This window comes from Phytophthora sojae (genome assembly GCF_000149755.1).
Source record: "Phytophthora sojae unplaced genomic scaffold PHYSOscaffold_6, whole genome shotgun sequence".
In the NCBI taxonomy this organism is placed as follows: domain Eukaryota; phylum Oomycota; class Peronosporomycetes; order Peronosporales; family Peronosporaceae; genus Phytophthora; species Phytophthora sojae.
In genome coordinates this window covers 572,299-588,032 of record NW_009258120.1, presented here as the reverse complement: position 1 = coordinate 588,032, position 15,734 = coordinate 572,299, and the positions used below count along the sequence as shown (strand labels likewise).

Sequence of the window (15,734 nt, the reverse complement as noted above, 5' to 3'; positions counted from 1 at the left end):
AAGCCTTTGGCCAGTCGGCATGCCGACCTTCAAGTCCTCGATCTTCACCTCGGCGGTCAGCGAGAGGTCTGGCAGCACTGCCATCTCCGACTCGAGAACCTCTACGAAGAGGTCGGACCCCTCGTGGATGAGGACCGCGTCGTCTTCCTCCTGCTCATCAGGTTTCGCCTCGTCGAAATTCGGCTCGGCGGGGTTTGGTCCGTCGAGTTTTGGCTCAGCGAGTTCCGACTCCGGCAATTCTTCCATTGCAGCGCTTCTAGCCACAGTCGGAGGCATATCGGGTTCGCTTTCCACCGCCTCCTCGTCCGTATCCGGCTTGTGATCGTCGAGTGGCAAGTCTACCCCCCTTCCCTTCGGCGCTTCCGCGACAGCCGCCAACACTGGGGTCAAGGCGCGTCGCGTCCCGAGTTGTCTCGGCTCCGGGCGCAAGATGGCTTTAGGCTTCGGGTATGAGGGGCGATCCGTCATCGGTCCGTCGAGCTCGGCTGGGATCCAGTTCTCCTACGCGTCGCGCGTCGCGCCGTACGCCAGATTCTGCCACTGCTGGTACCGGGTGGAGCCCAGTCGGACGAATCCACGGTTCCGAGGCTGGCCACCAGACGGCGTCCACCACCCAAGCGTTTCATGCGCGTCGAGGGTTATCGCTGCGTCTCCGATGTTCATGACACGCAGGTACGTTTTCTTTCCGACTCTCCCCTTGACAAAGGTAGTCACCCACGACTCTGCCCGTGTCACCCACAGGAACGGCGCGTTTCGATCCGGCCTTAGCAAGACTTCATGCGTGTCTCCTGGTTCGAGCCTCACAGGCGTCTTGACGTTAACCGAGTGCATCCGTGCGCCGTATAGCGGTCTTCGCCCGATCATCTGGATATGCACCTCGTCGGGGAAGCACGCCGTGCTGTCCACTGTCGATGCGCACTCCAGCGGGCACCATGAAGTTCATTCCCAGGATTGCGTGTTGGCCGACCCACAGGTGCATGTAGTACACTAAGTTCCCAGCCAAGGTAATCTTGACTCTGGTTCTCCCCACCGTGTAATATGTCTCATCACGAATTCCCACACACTCTTGCGTGATCTCCGTGTCAATCAGGCAGCCTACCTCACGAGCAAAGGTGGTGTCCAGGATGGACTCCTCGGCACCTGTGTCGAGCAATAACACAGCACGGCGGTTGTTCTGCTTTCCATGAATCTTGGCCTGCTTGTACCACTTGTGCGGCGCGTAATGTTTCCAGTACCCGCGTCGCTCTCCTGGTGGCAAGTCGATCTCGTCCAGGGGTGGTTCACGTGCAAACTCGTCGTCCGTCGTCCGTCGGACCGCCGCGATTCGCGGCGCGCGTTCTTGCGTGGTACGTTCCAGGTTGGATTCACATGTATTATCATTCAGGGAAGTCGGGCTCTACCAAACCACCTCTCGCGACTTCTTGGTCACATATGCATAGACGGAAACAGGTCGCTCGTCTCGTACTGGTTTCCAAGCCAGCGAGCGTCCTAGTTTAACATCTTCTCGGCGGCCGGGCGCGTCCCGAGTCGTCGGGATCGAAGTTGGAACGCGCCGGCTCTCCCGGCGGGGCCCATCCCGCGACGAACAACTTGGCGCGTTCTTCGTCCGCCTCGTCTTGGTCGTACTGGCGATCGTCGCTGTCGCGACTTTCGCGTCCCGAATCGTACTCGTCCGACGCGACGTGAATCGCATGCACGGCGCGCGCCGGCTGAATCGGTGGGGTCAGCGCCTTTTGACGGAACTTGTTCGAGCCGAGAGAGTCATTTTCTGGTGGGCCAGTCCCCGTTGTCGAGCACGCAGCTTCTTCTCCAGCGCCTCGGAGTCGGCGACCTCCACCAGCGTAAGAGGCGAGGTGAGTTCGGCCTCCTGCGTGTTCAGCGTCCGGATGAAATGCTCGACGTGTTCGCGCTTCTCTTCAGTCGTACCCTCGGCGTATGGGATGTTGGCCCTCAAGCCCGCGACGTTGAGCCGGTACAAGTAATCCAGAGGGGTCTCGTCGGGGCGCTGAGCCGCATGGTAGTAGCGACTGGCCATTGACACGCCCTTGCCGCAGTACTGCACCCCGAATTGCTCCATCAGCTCGGTCCATGATTGCTTGACCTTCCTGGGCAACTGGAGATACCATTGGCGCGCAGGGCCGCTCATTAGATCGCTGAACTGCCTGCACACTTCTTCGCCCGTCATCCCGTCGCGCCGCGCGGCGGACTTCAGACGGTTGAGCCACAGTCTGGCTTTCTCTTCGCTGGCGTCCCGTCCCGAGAACTCTTTCAGCTCGGAAGATGCTGAGAGGCGTACGCGAGCGAGGACTACGCCGCCGGCTGTTGCCGTTGAGACGGCGGCCGTGGTTCTTGGCACTCCGATGTCCAAGTCGAACAGGTCATCGGGGTCCTCGTCCGCGTCGCGTCGAGTCCTGGACCTCGTCGAAGAACGCGAACTGACCGACTCCATGGCGACATCCGCTGCCTCCTGGGGGCGAGCCACCGTGGGTGTGAGATTCGCGGGAGCCTTCGGCCCCGTCGGAATTGCGGCCGTGTTGGCCCGCGGGGTGTTCATCACTGTCATCTGCATCAGCTTGATGATAGATTCTCTCAAGGCCTTGGGAAGCACCTCCTCGGCGGGTTTCGTCACCTCTGTGCGTGTGGGCGCCGCGGATAGCTGCATGACGCGCGGCGGCCGGTTCATGGGCATGCGCTTGGGCGACTCGAAACTGCTGTCGGAGTCCACGCTTGATTGGTATCGAGGTGGAGGTGAGGGCGTGGTCGTCGAAGTCTGGGCTGGACCCGCCGAGGGGCTCGGCGCGTCTTGGCCCGTCGCAGAACTCATCGCGGCTTGTTTGATGGATCCGGCGAGAGTCGTCAAGGGCTCCTGCACGACGCGAATCGCACGTAACCAAGATTTGAAGTCCCAATCGCACAGCCTCTCCATCTCGAAAGCCCCCAGCACGAACCCCGAGTCACGCACCATCTGGAAGAGAGTCGGCGCGGCGTGGGCAACGCTGGTGAGACTATCGAAGTCCGGTGCCACGAAGGGGCCTGTGAAGTTGCTCATCAGCATGGGCTTGAGGAAGACCAAGATTGGGTCTTGTTCTAGCAGACGGAAGAGCTCCGTGCGCGCCACAACGTACAGTACCTCCTCGCCGGTGTACTGACGTCCCGTGGCCTTGCGGCTTGGGCAGCGACCCCTCCGCCGACTTCGGCGCGCGCAGCTTCTTTTTCTTCCTCTTGGGCGGCTTGCGCTTCGTGGCTGCCTTGGCGGTGGGTTGTTGTTGGTCGTCGGCCTTTGCAGGCTTCCGACCGGTAGGACCGCGACTTGCGTCGCGGCCCTTCGCGGCTCCCTCGTCGGGAGCCGCATCGGGAACGGCAAACTGTTCTTCGTAGTCCTCCTGGTCGTCGCTGGCCCCGTGGCCTGTCGTGAAGGTTCCCTCAGAGCTCCATGACGCGACAGGTCTCTCACTGTGTTCTCTTGCGGTCGGCGACCTTCCAGCCGACTGCGCACCTGCCTCCGATGCCTCTTGGATCGTTAGTCCGTCATTCGAAGTAGTACTCGCCGGTCGCGGCACCATTGTGAAGTAGCGCCCTCGCAGAAATCTCGCGAATGCGATCTCGCACAAACTCGGCGCGTCTGGATAGCGGTCGCGCCGAGCAAATTATTCCCGGTTGTTGGAGTAGCGTATCTTCGAAATACAGGCCCAAGTCTTCCCAGGCTTCGGAGTTAGGGGTTCTTGTGTTGACGCTTGTTCCTTGTCGTAGGGCGTCGAGCCTTGGGCGTGCGGCGTTATCGGGCCGGCGTTTCCTCGGCGTTCCCGTCGGGCGTGCGGCGTTATCGGGCCGGCGTTTCCTGGGGGTTGTATGGCGTTATCGGGCGTACACGGGGGTCTTGTGCACGGCGGTTATCAGGCCAGTGCGGTCCTTCGCCTAGGCAGCGCGTTATCGGGCGCCCATCTAAACGGTATACGTTGAACGTGCCTTTGTTCCAGCACGGGTCTGTGGGGGGGGGGGGGTGAGCACCCGAACCAGCAAACGACGGGGGGCCGCGATATCGAGGCGGCTCTACTTGCCGGTGCTTGGTGGTTCCCCTGGAACCTCGGAGAAGACGGGAGGTCTTTGTGGTTCAGAGAAATTTCGGGACTGAGTCCTTACCCTATCCTATGTCCTTGCTACTGGCTACTCTGTACTACCGCTTGCTAAGCCTACCGTTCTGTGCCTATCCTAAATTCTGTCGTGCTTGCACTACCGTGCTTCAACCTGATTTACGTGGCGCAATCAAGATCTTTCCTCAGCGTGTTTTGGTCGGCGGGGGTTAGGGCGCGTTTTGCTCGGCGCGTTTTGCTCGGCGGGGTTTAGGGTCGGCGCGTTTTGCAGAACCGGGCGCGCTGGTCGACCCGTCGGATGATTACGCGACGCACTGGATTCTGGCACCGTGTCTCACGGCCCATCACCCACGCCGACTTTCCCGTCGATCTCGGCCCTGCGTCGCGCCCATCCATCCGCGTCGCATTCCATCAGCCGCGTCGAGGTCCATCACTCGTGTCCTGGTGCCTTCTTCCTCCGGCGCCCGGTGCGCCCACTTCTTCTGCGGGGTACTACACCACACGCGTGCGCTTCACGTATGAAGATCAAGAGTTTGTCGAGACCTTTATCGTCCTGGATCTGAACGATAAGTTTGACATTGTATTGGGCATGCCGTGGCTTGCACGGCATGATCCGGTCATCGATTGGGAGAAGCGCACTCTCGTGCGCTTCGGTCGCGACAGCAGAACAGTGAGCGATGGCCCTGTTGCCGCTACGCACGCACGGACAGGTGCTCGCAACTCCCCACTCGAGACAGCGCCTAATGCCGCTGTCCCGGAGTGCCCTGGGCGCGTGCGAGCACACGCGCAAGAGCAGCAAGCGTCGGCGTCGCCGCCGACGGCTGAAGGAGAAAATGTGTTGACCTCAGAGGTCGACACCCGCTTTTCAGCGAATCAGGAAGAGTCTCCGACCTCAAGGGGCACGGATGACGCAGGCAAGTCACACGCTTCAGCCGTGGAGGCTGACGCGAATTGGATTGGATCAGTTTTGGCCAACAATAAGAGCCAAGGTGACGAAACGCCGTCGACTCCGGGAGTCGATAGCTTGGACGAATTTGATTCGTCAGCTCTGGGAGACGACGCACCCTCCGTAATGGGGTCTCCGCCAATGGTTGGCGTCGAGGTATTGAAGTCGCATCGACTCCGGGATTCGATAGCTGGAACGAATTTGATTTGTCGGCTCGGGGAGCCGACGCACCCTACGGACGGCAGCACGCATGGCCTGAATCCAGGGCCAGCGTCGACTCGACATTGAAGGACGGTGGCAGAGCGCGGAACGGGCGGCCGAGAGGCCCGGACACTCGAGAATCTGCCAGCTTGGAGAGAGACGAGCTGGAGAGCACGGAGAAGACGGTAGCTGTAACGGAGGGCTCCGCCAATAACAGGCGTCGAGGTAAGGATGGCGTGTCGACTCCGGGAGTCGACGCTGCAAGCGGTGCCGACGGTTGCAAACGTCCCGTACCGGAAAAACTTGCATGCTGTCGTGCAGCCGGGCTGCACGACGAAGCGCCGGGCGACCAAGCCGGGCTTGAAGTCGCTCGCCCGCGGAATGAGCCCGCCGGCGGTACTGAAGAAGAACACCCGTCCACGGCTGGGCCTGGACGAGGTCAAGAACCAAGCGGAGCCGGGCTCCGCAAAACAAGAAGACGGCGCATGCGAAGGTCGCTGCGCAAGTCTCGGCCCGGGGCCGAGACGCTACAAGAAATGTCTGCCGGGCAGACGGAGGCTGAGAAGGCGGACGTCGAGACGCTGAACGTCTTGACGCGTACCTGTGCCAGGTTCCGGTACAGGGAGATGACTCTCGCTAACCCTCCGACGCAAGCGTCGGAGTTGACTTAGCGTCCAGTCATTAGCTGGAAGCGCTTCGCGCGTTACTTGCACGATGGACGCCGAGAGAACGAAGAGCAAGAATGAAGAACTGAGGCAGTTCTTCATGGAGAGCAGCACTGAGAGGACACTCTCAGTGCGAAGACTAAGAGGGAGTGCTTTGAGGAGCAGAGCTGGGACTCGCTGAAGACCAGCCCCTTCTACGAGATTCTACGGGAGCACGCGGACGTGCTTCCAGAAGAGATCCCTGCGGAGCTTCCGCAGGACAAGGGCATCCGGTACGAGATTGATCTCGTGCCGGGGACGAGTACTGTGTCACGCGGCAGTGGCCACTGCCGCGAGAGCAGGTCAAGGCGATCGACGACTTCTTCGAAAGTCGTCGCAAAGCTGGACAAGTGCGGGAATCGAAATCCCCGCACAGTGCTCCGACGTTCTGTGTCAAGAAGCCACAGGGCGGCTGGCACATCTTTCATGCGTACAACAAGCTAAACGATGCGACGATTCCGGCGCAGACGCCGATACCGCGAAAAGATGTAATCATCGATTCGATGGCCAGGAGCACTATCTACAGTGCTCATGATCTGCGCGATGGATTCTATCAGATCCTCATGCGTGAGAGCGATATCCCTCTCACGGCTGTGAGCACGCCGAGCGGCATGCTCTGGGAGTGGCTAGTGATGTCACAGGGTCGGAAGAACGCCCCTGCGACCTTCAACAGGTGCGTGACGCACTTGTTGCGCTCGGTGCGCGACTTCGCACCGAGCTACTTCGACGATGTGTTCGTCCACAGCCGGCCTGCGGACAGGATGAGCGATGTTGAGATGCACTAGGTGCATCTCCGGAAGCTGCTTGCGCTCATGCGCAAACACAAGCTCTATGCGAACCTGAAGAAGTGCATCTTCGGGGCGAGCGAGATACCCGTGCTCGGGTGTCTCGTTGGGAAGAACGGTGTCCGCCCTGACCCTGAGAAGGTCAGAGTGATCAATGAGTGGCCGACGCCGTCGAACGTCAAGGAACTGCGGCAGTTCCTTGGCTTGGCCACGTACTTGTGCAAGTACGTGAAGGACTACGCGGACATGATACGCCCGCTGTCACAGCTCCTGAAGAAGGACGCCGAGTGGATTTGGACTGCTGAGTGTCAGTAGGCCTTCGATGCAGTCAAGCAGGGCTTGACTGAGGCGCCGATCTTGGCGGTGTCCGACCAAGATCGCCCGTTCCACGTTGTGTGCGACGCATCCGACTTCGCAATCGGATGTGCGTTGATGCAGCACGATCATGAGGGTCGTGATCGTGTGGCTACTACCAATCGCGTCAGCCGAAGCTAGCTGAGCGCAACTACCCGGTGCATCATGACAAGGAACTCCTTGCCATGAAGTACGCACTCGCGAAGTTCCGAGTGTATCTACTCGGAAGCAAACCGTTCGTGGTCTATACGGACCACGCGTCGCTGCGGACGGCTGTGAAGTCGCCGCACATCTCGCAACGGATGGCGAGATGGCTCTCATTCTTCGCAGAGTATAACTTCCGGGTTGAGTACAAACCCGGAAGACTCAATGTGGTGGCCGACGCGCTCTCGCGTCGACCTGACTACGCCACGACTAATGCCGACGTCAATGCTATTGACGCCATGCGATCGAGTACCCCAACGTTGTCACTGTTGGACAACGTGAAGGTCGCGTACGCGCACGACGCGGACGCGAAGCTCTTGCTGGCCTATGGCTCAGCGCCTTCTGTCAGAGCTCTTCAGAAGCTGCCGAAGCATCTTCGTGCTCGTGCACATCGTTATCGGGTGCACGACGGGTTATTACTCTACAGTGCAGTCGACGACAACGCGGTCCGCGTTGTCGTGCCCAATGACCACGACCTGCGACTCAGGATCATATATGAATATCACGATGCGCCAACTGCGGGGCATCCGGGCCGTGAGAAGACATACCTTCTTCTCACGCGGGACTTCTACTGGGCCCACCAGTATAAATGGGTGCGCAAGTACGTCCGCGCTTGCGAGGTTTGCCAACGTGTGAAGCCTGCGCCTTTTGCGCAGGCCCCCTTGCAGTCACTGCCGACTCCGTCGGAGTGATGGCAGTCCATGTCTTTGGACTTCGTGTTCGGTCTTCCCCCGGACAGCCAGGGGAACACGGGCGTTGTGGTCTTTGTTGACCGCTTCAGCAAGATGGTACATCTTGCTGCGGTACCCGCTGAAGTGACTGCGAAACAGACGGCGCGTCTCTTCGTTGACATGGTGTTCAAACACCATGACATGCCGATCGACATTGTGTCGGATCGAGACCCGCGCTTCACTGCACACTTTTGGCAAGAAGTGTTTACACTTCTTGGGAGTCAACTTTCGATGTCGACTGCGGACCATCCGCAGACGGACGGGCAGACCGAGCGCGTGAACCGCGTGCTCGTAGACGTGCGTAAGAGCTACGCTCACTCGTTCCAACACTGGAGCGAGTGTCTGCCGATGGCAGATTTCGCCATCAACAACTCGGTGCATGCCTCGACCGGGCATACACCGTTCTACGTGAATGCCATCAGGCACCCACGCCTCCCGAGTCTACTCGGAATGATGGCTCCTTCCTTAAGTGGGGGAGGATCTACGACTGCAACGCAGCAGCCGCAGAATGCCGCTGGCACTTGCACAGTGTCAGCCGCAACGACACGAAGTAACGCCAAGAACCGCGCGTCTGTGCAGGGCACAGACGCCGACAAGCGCACGAAGAACGTGTCTGTGCGGGGCACAGACACCAACAAGAACAACAAGAAGAAGAGCGTGTCTGTGCAGGGCACAGACACCACAAAGACTAACGCAGAGGCAGGGCCTACTCCTGGAAGCGAGCTGAACGAGTTCTGCTCGGACGCAATCAACTTCGTGCAGCGCAGACAAGCCGTCATTCGGTTTGTCCAAGACGCTATTGCAGCTTCTGTCGGTCGACAGAAGCTGAACGCAGACAACGTTGGCAGGGGCAACACAAATGAATTCAAGAAGGGTTCATTAGTCTTGTTAGCTACTCAAAACTTGCCTAAACATGCCGTTTCAGACTTCGGGGCAAGCAAGCTTGCTCCGCCCTTCATCGGGCCGTTCACTGTGCTGGCACGGCACGGCAACGCCTACACAATGGACATACCGTCTAGTATGCGCCTCCATCCGACGTTCTACTTCGAACGGCTGAACCCATACCTGCAGCACGAGCTACCTAGCTCGGCTGAACCGAAGCAGAAGACTCGGCGGAAGCCGTCATCCTCTCCAGCGCGAAGTCGCGCTGGAGCAGCGGGTCGGGCTAATGGTCCAGCTCGGCCGGAACGATCGAGGCGGTCTGGGAGGCCGCCGCAACCTGAGGATACTTCAGAGCGCCGAACCCAGCGCTCTGGAACTACTCCACGACCGGAACTCGGCCGTGAGGAGACGCGAGATCAGGGTCAACACCAAGTTGACCAAACACGGGGCGTGTTTCCACCACCACCACCGCCGATTCGTGGCGCACACGGCTCAACTCGATGGACAGTTGAGCGGATTGTTGGTCACAGTATCCCGAGAACGAACAGGCAACCGGTTCGTTTTCGTATCCGTTGGAAAGGATTCCCTCCCAACCAAGATACATGGGAGCCGCAGAACGTCTTGCTCGAAGACGTCCCGGACATGGTGAGGGCATACGAAGCCCACCATGCGCTACGTAATGCGAGCGCTGCTGTTAAAAGCAGCGCCCGAAGACACTTCGTGGGCAGACGTAGGTACCTGCCCCCGCGGCAGCGACGCTTCGCACGTTGCCGCGCATGCTACTCAGCAGCAGAGATGTTCTCCGCTGCTGCGCCAGGGGTCTTCAACTTCGACGTGCTCGTTACGGAACGAGCACGCTCTCTTCAAACAGCACGCATTGACCAAACGGTCAATGGTGGTTGTCGTGGCGAGACCGGCACGTCTAACCTTGACGGGGGGATGGTGTAACGGGGTTACACGCACAAGTGGCTACAGTCACTTGTTACTCTAACAGATGCGGTGTCTGTTAGAGGTTTGAACACTTCCTCGACCTTGGTGTAAGGTACACCAATGGCTACATACATTTACGACCACCACGACGGGTGGTCCATACACATTTAGGATTCCTATTGGCTGAAAGCAGCATCGTTTTAGTTGCTGAGCTCACGCAGCAGCATCCCCATTTTAAGACGCCGATTTAGAGTGTAGTCACGTTTCAAAATCCGGTTGAACTGTTCAACCGGGCTGGTGGTGGTCGCATAACCACTGGGGCTGACGTATACCTACCACACGCTAAAGTTTCCAAACAGCCACTGGGATTTCATGTGGGAAGCGAACTCGACCAGACCAGCGTATTTTTTCCAGTTGCGTAAAATCAAGTCCCGCGCAACTACAAACTCGCTTTCCGAAGCAGCGCACGTCTTCTAGCAGCGCAGCCTTGGTATACGAGGGAAACGCTTTCATCTTTTTATTCACGTTGAGCAAGACGTGGAAAAAAACATCAAAAACTGCAAACGCGGCGAGTTCCCAAAACCCGACCAAACTGCGTTATATTGCGCGTCTTCGGCATCCCCCATAACCCGCAGAAGCTCCAAATGTTGCCCAGTGACCCATTGAAATAGATGCTTGATAGCGGAGAGCGTGCCTTCGTAGATCCACTGTAGCCTTTGCGAAATGGCGAACAATGCCACCAAATGGAGACTGTGGTTGCGGTCTGAAATTCCAACCACCAGAACGGGGAAGTCTTTGGCGGTCATCTTGAACGTGGCATCCAAATGTAAGATGTAGTTCGCGCTAGGTTCAGTCAGACGTCGGATCAGTACTTTCGTCGTAATTCCCACCAAAAAAGGCTTCGTATCCGCGCCAGTTCCAACTACCGGCTTGCCAGCACGATCGTGCTCCCACGAGAAAGTGAAAGGCTCACACTTGGCCTCTGTGCCACAAAATGCGCGTGCATGAATCCACAATTGCAGCTCCTTGAGATGATCATGATTTTCCAGCTTGGTCCTCGCGTAATAGTTCACAAAGTTTTGAATAGTTTGTAGCGACGGGAGGGAAGACAGCGGAGCTTCAACCTTGCGAGCCATGACATTCCTAATCCGCTGGGGGCGTAGGCGCTCAGCTGCGAGCTCTCGGCAAAATTGTTTTTGGCGCTCGGAAAGTTTCTTTTTTCGCGGTGATCCAATGTCCGTGTAATGTTCGCCGACTTCGAAAAGGTAGGTGCGTCGCGTCAAAAGACAAGTGAGGACCTTGCCTTCCCAGGGACAAGTCGAAGGCACAACCTCCTTGCATTGCGACGAAGCACAAACCAGCCTTTTGTACCGCATTTTGTGGTCTTGGCTCCTTCCGCACAGTGTTCACGGCGTCTCATGGCTCTTCGTCGTATCGTAAGCTCGGGGTCTCTCTAGAGCGATAGCAGCTTCGTGTTCTACGAGATCAATACCGAGCTCTCGCCACGGTAACCGCGGCCGCGACTCCATCTCCACGAGTGTTTCGAGGGCTGGAGTTGAGTGGAGGCAATGCACCGGATAAGACTGAGTACGTTTCTGAATCTGATTCTGAGTACAAAATCTAAGCGCAGACTGTTGTGGCCATGCTGAGCTGTTCTAGGCCGGTTTCAGAAAAATCCTCGATTGCACCTTGCTCAAAAACCTTTTATAAGGTGCAAAGGCTAGCGTTTATCCGCTACGAAGCATTGCCAATGGCGAAGGCCTCTCTTGAATCTTGCCGTTCAGCTACATGTACCATATTTCCTCGGATGAATTTGCTTGAAATAATCACTGCAGTGCGTATGCACCGGCCAGAAATGTCGACGCTCGTACTGTAGCGGCACAGAGGTGGTTAGCTCGACTTCAGAGGGGTTGCAATTTATTACTGCCGCAACATGTACCGGCATCCTCCATTCTTTACTGACGTTCGCTTATTACTGACAATCATTATAGCCATTCAAAATACCTTATTGCCATCCTCCACTTTGAACTGACAACACAAAAATGGGTCATTTCCCAATCCACTAGATGCTACCTGCTCGCAGACGCACCGCAATTACGGCAGCAGAAAGATCGAGGTGCTCGATGTCTGGGCACAGTGCGGTGACATCACCGCGGCTGTTAACGCCTTCTACAGCGGTCTAGATGAGTTTCTCCACGAACCGCGGCGAAAGCTCATGGACAGACAGCTCTCAAAAAGAATGCTCGGACGAGCGGCACAGGTATGGCCCTCCCCGCTGAAGCTGAGCAGGAGCTCGTGGTATGGATGAATGAACTGCGTGGGGAGGGCATACCACTTTCGGCTTTGATGTTGCACTTACAGGCCCTGGAAGCAGGCGATGACTACATGTATGTCACAGCCTTTAGTGAAGAAAGTAGACGTTATAGCTAGTGAAATTATCGCTCAGCTTTCTAGCCTGAGTCTGATAGATCATACAGTTTGAGCTGTGGCTGTCGAGCATGATACCATCGAGAGCAGCTCGGTCTGCGATGAAACAATGAGCTTTTTGTGGGGAGGTGATATCAACAGCGCACCCCCCCCCCCGCTTGGTACTGGTGCAGTGCTGTGCAGTATGGTGCTGCTCACGAATTTTATGGTGCTGACACAAGTTTTTGGTGCTAGCAACATGAAATTCGGCATCTGTACTCACGTGATACATGCTACAAGAGAACTGTCGTTGCATTGCCCCGGAATGCCTGCACCAGTACCGGTCTTCGTAAGTAATCGACGTCAAACTGGTACTACCACGCAGAGTTCCCGACGACCAGGATCTGGGCGTCAAGTAGACGTCAATTCTCACCAAGAAAGCAGTGATGGTCGAGTTTGTCCTGCTGATACGAATGGAGATCCTGCCGCTCACTACCCCGAGCAAGGACCCCAAGCCCGTCCGCCAAGTGATGACACCAGCCATCACTTAGGTACGTTTCATGAGCTTCCAGTACTTGGCCTGCAACCTAGATCGCCGCCTCCCGTATTCATCGAGCATCACATCGATACCGAGAGTGGTATTCGTGAAGACCTCGAGAGCACAACCGCCTGCCGGCATGGAGTTATTCCGCCTGACCCCAATTGAAGCGGAGATCGGGTCGTACGAGGCAATGCTTTTAAGATAGCGTGAAATGCGGAGCGAGTCACTTTCAGAGATACGCACTGCATATCAAGGGGCGAATGGATACCAGCGGAGCTATAGCGATTCGGTGCTACACACCATAAATGTCGCCTCAAACTACGGCGCAGCCCCAATGACCCGTGCAAGCAGCGCAAGAGCCCCACTTCAAGTGGCAACAATCAACGCCGAGATCGCCAGCACAGAATCGTTTGGGTCGATAAGTCGTAGTCGGCAGTCATGCGAGCAGACTAAACGCCGTAGATGCTAGTGCATTTGATAAAGGCGCCCACCAGTCATCATTTATACATTTCTTAAAGCTTTTGCCATTGGCGGTTCATATGTTGGTCTCGCACTACAGCCATACACCTCACCGAGCTTCAAAGAACGCGGTGCATCTAATTGAAAATTGCATTTACAACAAACGCTACATTTTAATGCGCTATACCTGGCTAGCATGTCGTTATGAGTGCGAGTGATAGATCACTACGTACCGGCCTGTATGTCCTTGTGGCCTCTGTAGGCATTGTTGTGCCTCTCCAGCAGCCGCATCTTCCCGATGCTTGTCGACGAGCACCATCTCGTCGGAGCGCTTGGAGCTACTAGGCATTGCTGGCGAAGAGCACATCGCGTGCAGGCTGGACTGCGATAGCCAAAGAATCAGCAAACGCAAGGCGGCCTGAACTCGCTACTCGTGCTGACCATCACTATAATAGGGTGGACACCACCAGGGTGTCACCACCGTGGTGGTGTAATCCTTTTCTGTGGTGATAGAACACCTTTTCTTTGGTGGTGGAGTGCGATATCTCTGGTGATTTGATCCCTCATTGATCATTGGTGGCGGCGGCCAATTCTCTGGTGGTGGTGTCCAAATCTCTGGTGATCCGTTCCCAAAACTATGGTATTCGATTCTCTCCCTCCAGTTTTAAGGTGTTGTTCACCGTCTCTCCGTAGCAACGCAAGCGCGTACATGTACGATGAAACGCAATATAATCTGTGCTGCAGCTCTTCCGACTCTTTTATTGACTTGATTTCAATATATGTTCGCCATGCTAACCACCATCTGACTTGAGTCTCTAAATTTCGACAAAAATGTTATCTCATGACTGCGCTGTTTTTGCAGGGTATGGACACGTTAGGCCCAGTAAGCTGTATCGAGTAGGCATGTTAACAAACTTGTTCCCTGGATTTATCCAGAGTCCATGGGTGAAGGCCACTGAGGTGCCATTATTCTCACATCAAATACCTGCTAAGTATGGGTTTGAGCGCTGCTGATGTTTATAGCTAAAATACCTGTTATACTGGATAGCCTGTGATTTAATCAAATTATGCAGCTATGTTGACCCATCCGGTTGAGATTAAGTCAAATTACCTATTATTTTGCATACCCTTTAATCAAGCATATATACATGTGATAGATAGATTATCTGCCACTCAAGCGACATCCATCGGATTTTTTTCTCGCTCCAACAACATGCCGACGGGATCCCGCCCCGGTTGCTAGAGGGGCGTTGCTTCGGAAAATGTTGTATCTTAGCTTCTTAGCACCGCCCCCAAGTATCCTATACACACTCATACTTTTACCAAATTGGTTTCAAAAATATATGCACGAAGTGCCGGGTTTGCATCAGATTTTATTAAAATGACCGGGCTTGGAGTTTAATATGGAAAACGGTATAGGCAGCACGGGGACCGATGCCACGAGCAAGCGCAGCGAGCACTGGTGAACAGCGCGCGTGTTCCCGACGTTGCACACATGCTGATCAACTAGAACTTGCATGTCCGAGTCATCCGTCGCCGCCATAAATGAAGACAGGAAAGAGGCTTGACGTAACAGCAAGGGATCTCGTGCCGCATCTGGTAGTGCCGTCGTAGCTTTCGACCTCTTTCAACCGTAAATCAATGTATAGTATTTTGCTTATTCCTGGTTTCCATGCTACAGTAGTAAATAAACACTTTCCGAATCATTATAAATGGCTTTGGCGTTGCCACAGTTGGCCGCTGAATCGATTGCAACAAATTTCCGGGTGGACATCGTTAAATATCCCCCACAGTACCAGGCTAAATCGTGCTCGAGCATTCAGCAAGCCAATATATCAGTAAAGTTGTAACTGATGGCGAAACATTCAGTCACATTACATTCAACAACCACCGGTATGCACATTTGCTCTTATATTACATTAATTGAAACAGCGAGACCAGCAGTGTGCCCCCCAACACGTAAGTGCTTTTCACAATAACACGAACTCACTGTAAGTGATTTAAAAGAGCTTCAAGATGAACGACTACACGTCTCACTCCACATACATGTTCGCCAGATTCACTATACAGTAACAAACATTTAACAAACGCTAGTGTTAGCTATACATTTGGCGTTTCTGTGAACACGCAAGACCAAAAGTTGGTGTCAGAATTGCACATTGCTACTTTAACTTGCTCAGGAAATAGCATGCCATTGTTGAGAGCAACGACGTCTTACTTCCTGCGCAAATGACAATACTTCGTCTATTTATCAAGGTTGTCAGAATAATATACCAAATGTCAGGGCAAAAAGAGAATTATCCACGCTTTCTTCACAGCTACAGAGCATACATCCTGGCTATTGTCTCCACTATATGTCACGTCTGGCCTAGTCACCGATTTCTGTATCATGCCATCTTCGTAATCGGTTGCCCCCGCTGCTGCAGAACTGTGTGTAGCAAGCGATTTATAGATTTCTTCAGTCAACGATTGCAGCAACTAATATGCCAACTACTTCTAG

General features: G+C 55.6%; 4 protein-coding genes across 4 annotated transcripts; 2 read left to right on the top strand and 2 right to left on the bottom strand.

Moving 5' to 3' along the window:
- Nucleotides 1-501: 501 nt before the first annotated feature.
- PHYSODRAFT_334769 (hypothetical protein) lies at nucleotides 502-3,563 on the bottom strand (the record flags this gene model as incomplete). The annotated part of the gene is made up of 5 exons (XM_009532062.1): nucleotides 502-918; nucleotides 1,031-1,338; nucleotides 1,550-1,768; nucleotides 1,798-3,103; nucleotides 3,147-3,563. The coding sequence occupies 5 exons, from the start codon at nucleotides 3,561-3,563 to the stop codon at nucleotides 502-504; spliced, it is 2,667 nt and encodes an 888-aa protein (XP_009530357.1).
- Nucleotides 3,564-10,349: 6,786 nt separating this feature from the next.
- On the bottom strand, nucleotides 10,350-11,357 carry PHYSODRAFT_316430 (hypothetical protein; the record flags this gene model as incomplete). The annotated part of the gene is made up of 2 exons (XM_009532061.1): nucleotides 10,350-11,217; nucleotides 11,239-11,357. The coding sequence occupies 2 exons, from the start codon at nucleotides 11,355-11,357 to the stop codon at nucleotides 10,350-10,352; spliced, it is 987 nt and encodes a 328-aa protein (XP_009530356.1).
- A 694-nt stretch (nucleotides 11,358-12,051) lies between these two features.
- On the top strand, nucleotides 12,052-12,210 carry PHYSODRAFT_418441 (hypothetical protein; the record flags this gene model as incomplete). Its single annotated transcript, XM_009532060.1, has 1 exon — nucleotides 12,052-12,210. A coding segment is annotated over one exon (159 nt), but the record flags the coding sequence as incomplete, so codon positions are not given.
- A 229-nt stretch (nucleotides 12,211-12,439) lies between these two features.
- Nucleotides 12,440-12,940, top strand: PHYSODRAFT_302744 (hypothetical protein; the record flags this gene model as incomplete). Its single annotated transcript, XM_009532059.1, has 2 exons — nucleotides 12,440-12,583; nucleotides 12,620-12,940. The coding sequence occupies 2 exons, from the start codon at nucleotides 12,440-12,442 to the stop codon at nucleotides 12,938-12,940; spliced, it is 465 nt and encodes a 154-aa protein (XP_009530354.1).
- Between the last annotated feature and the right edge of the window lie 2,794 nt (nucleotides 12,941-15,734).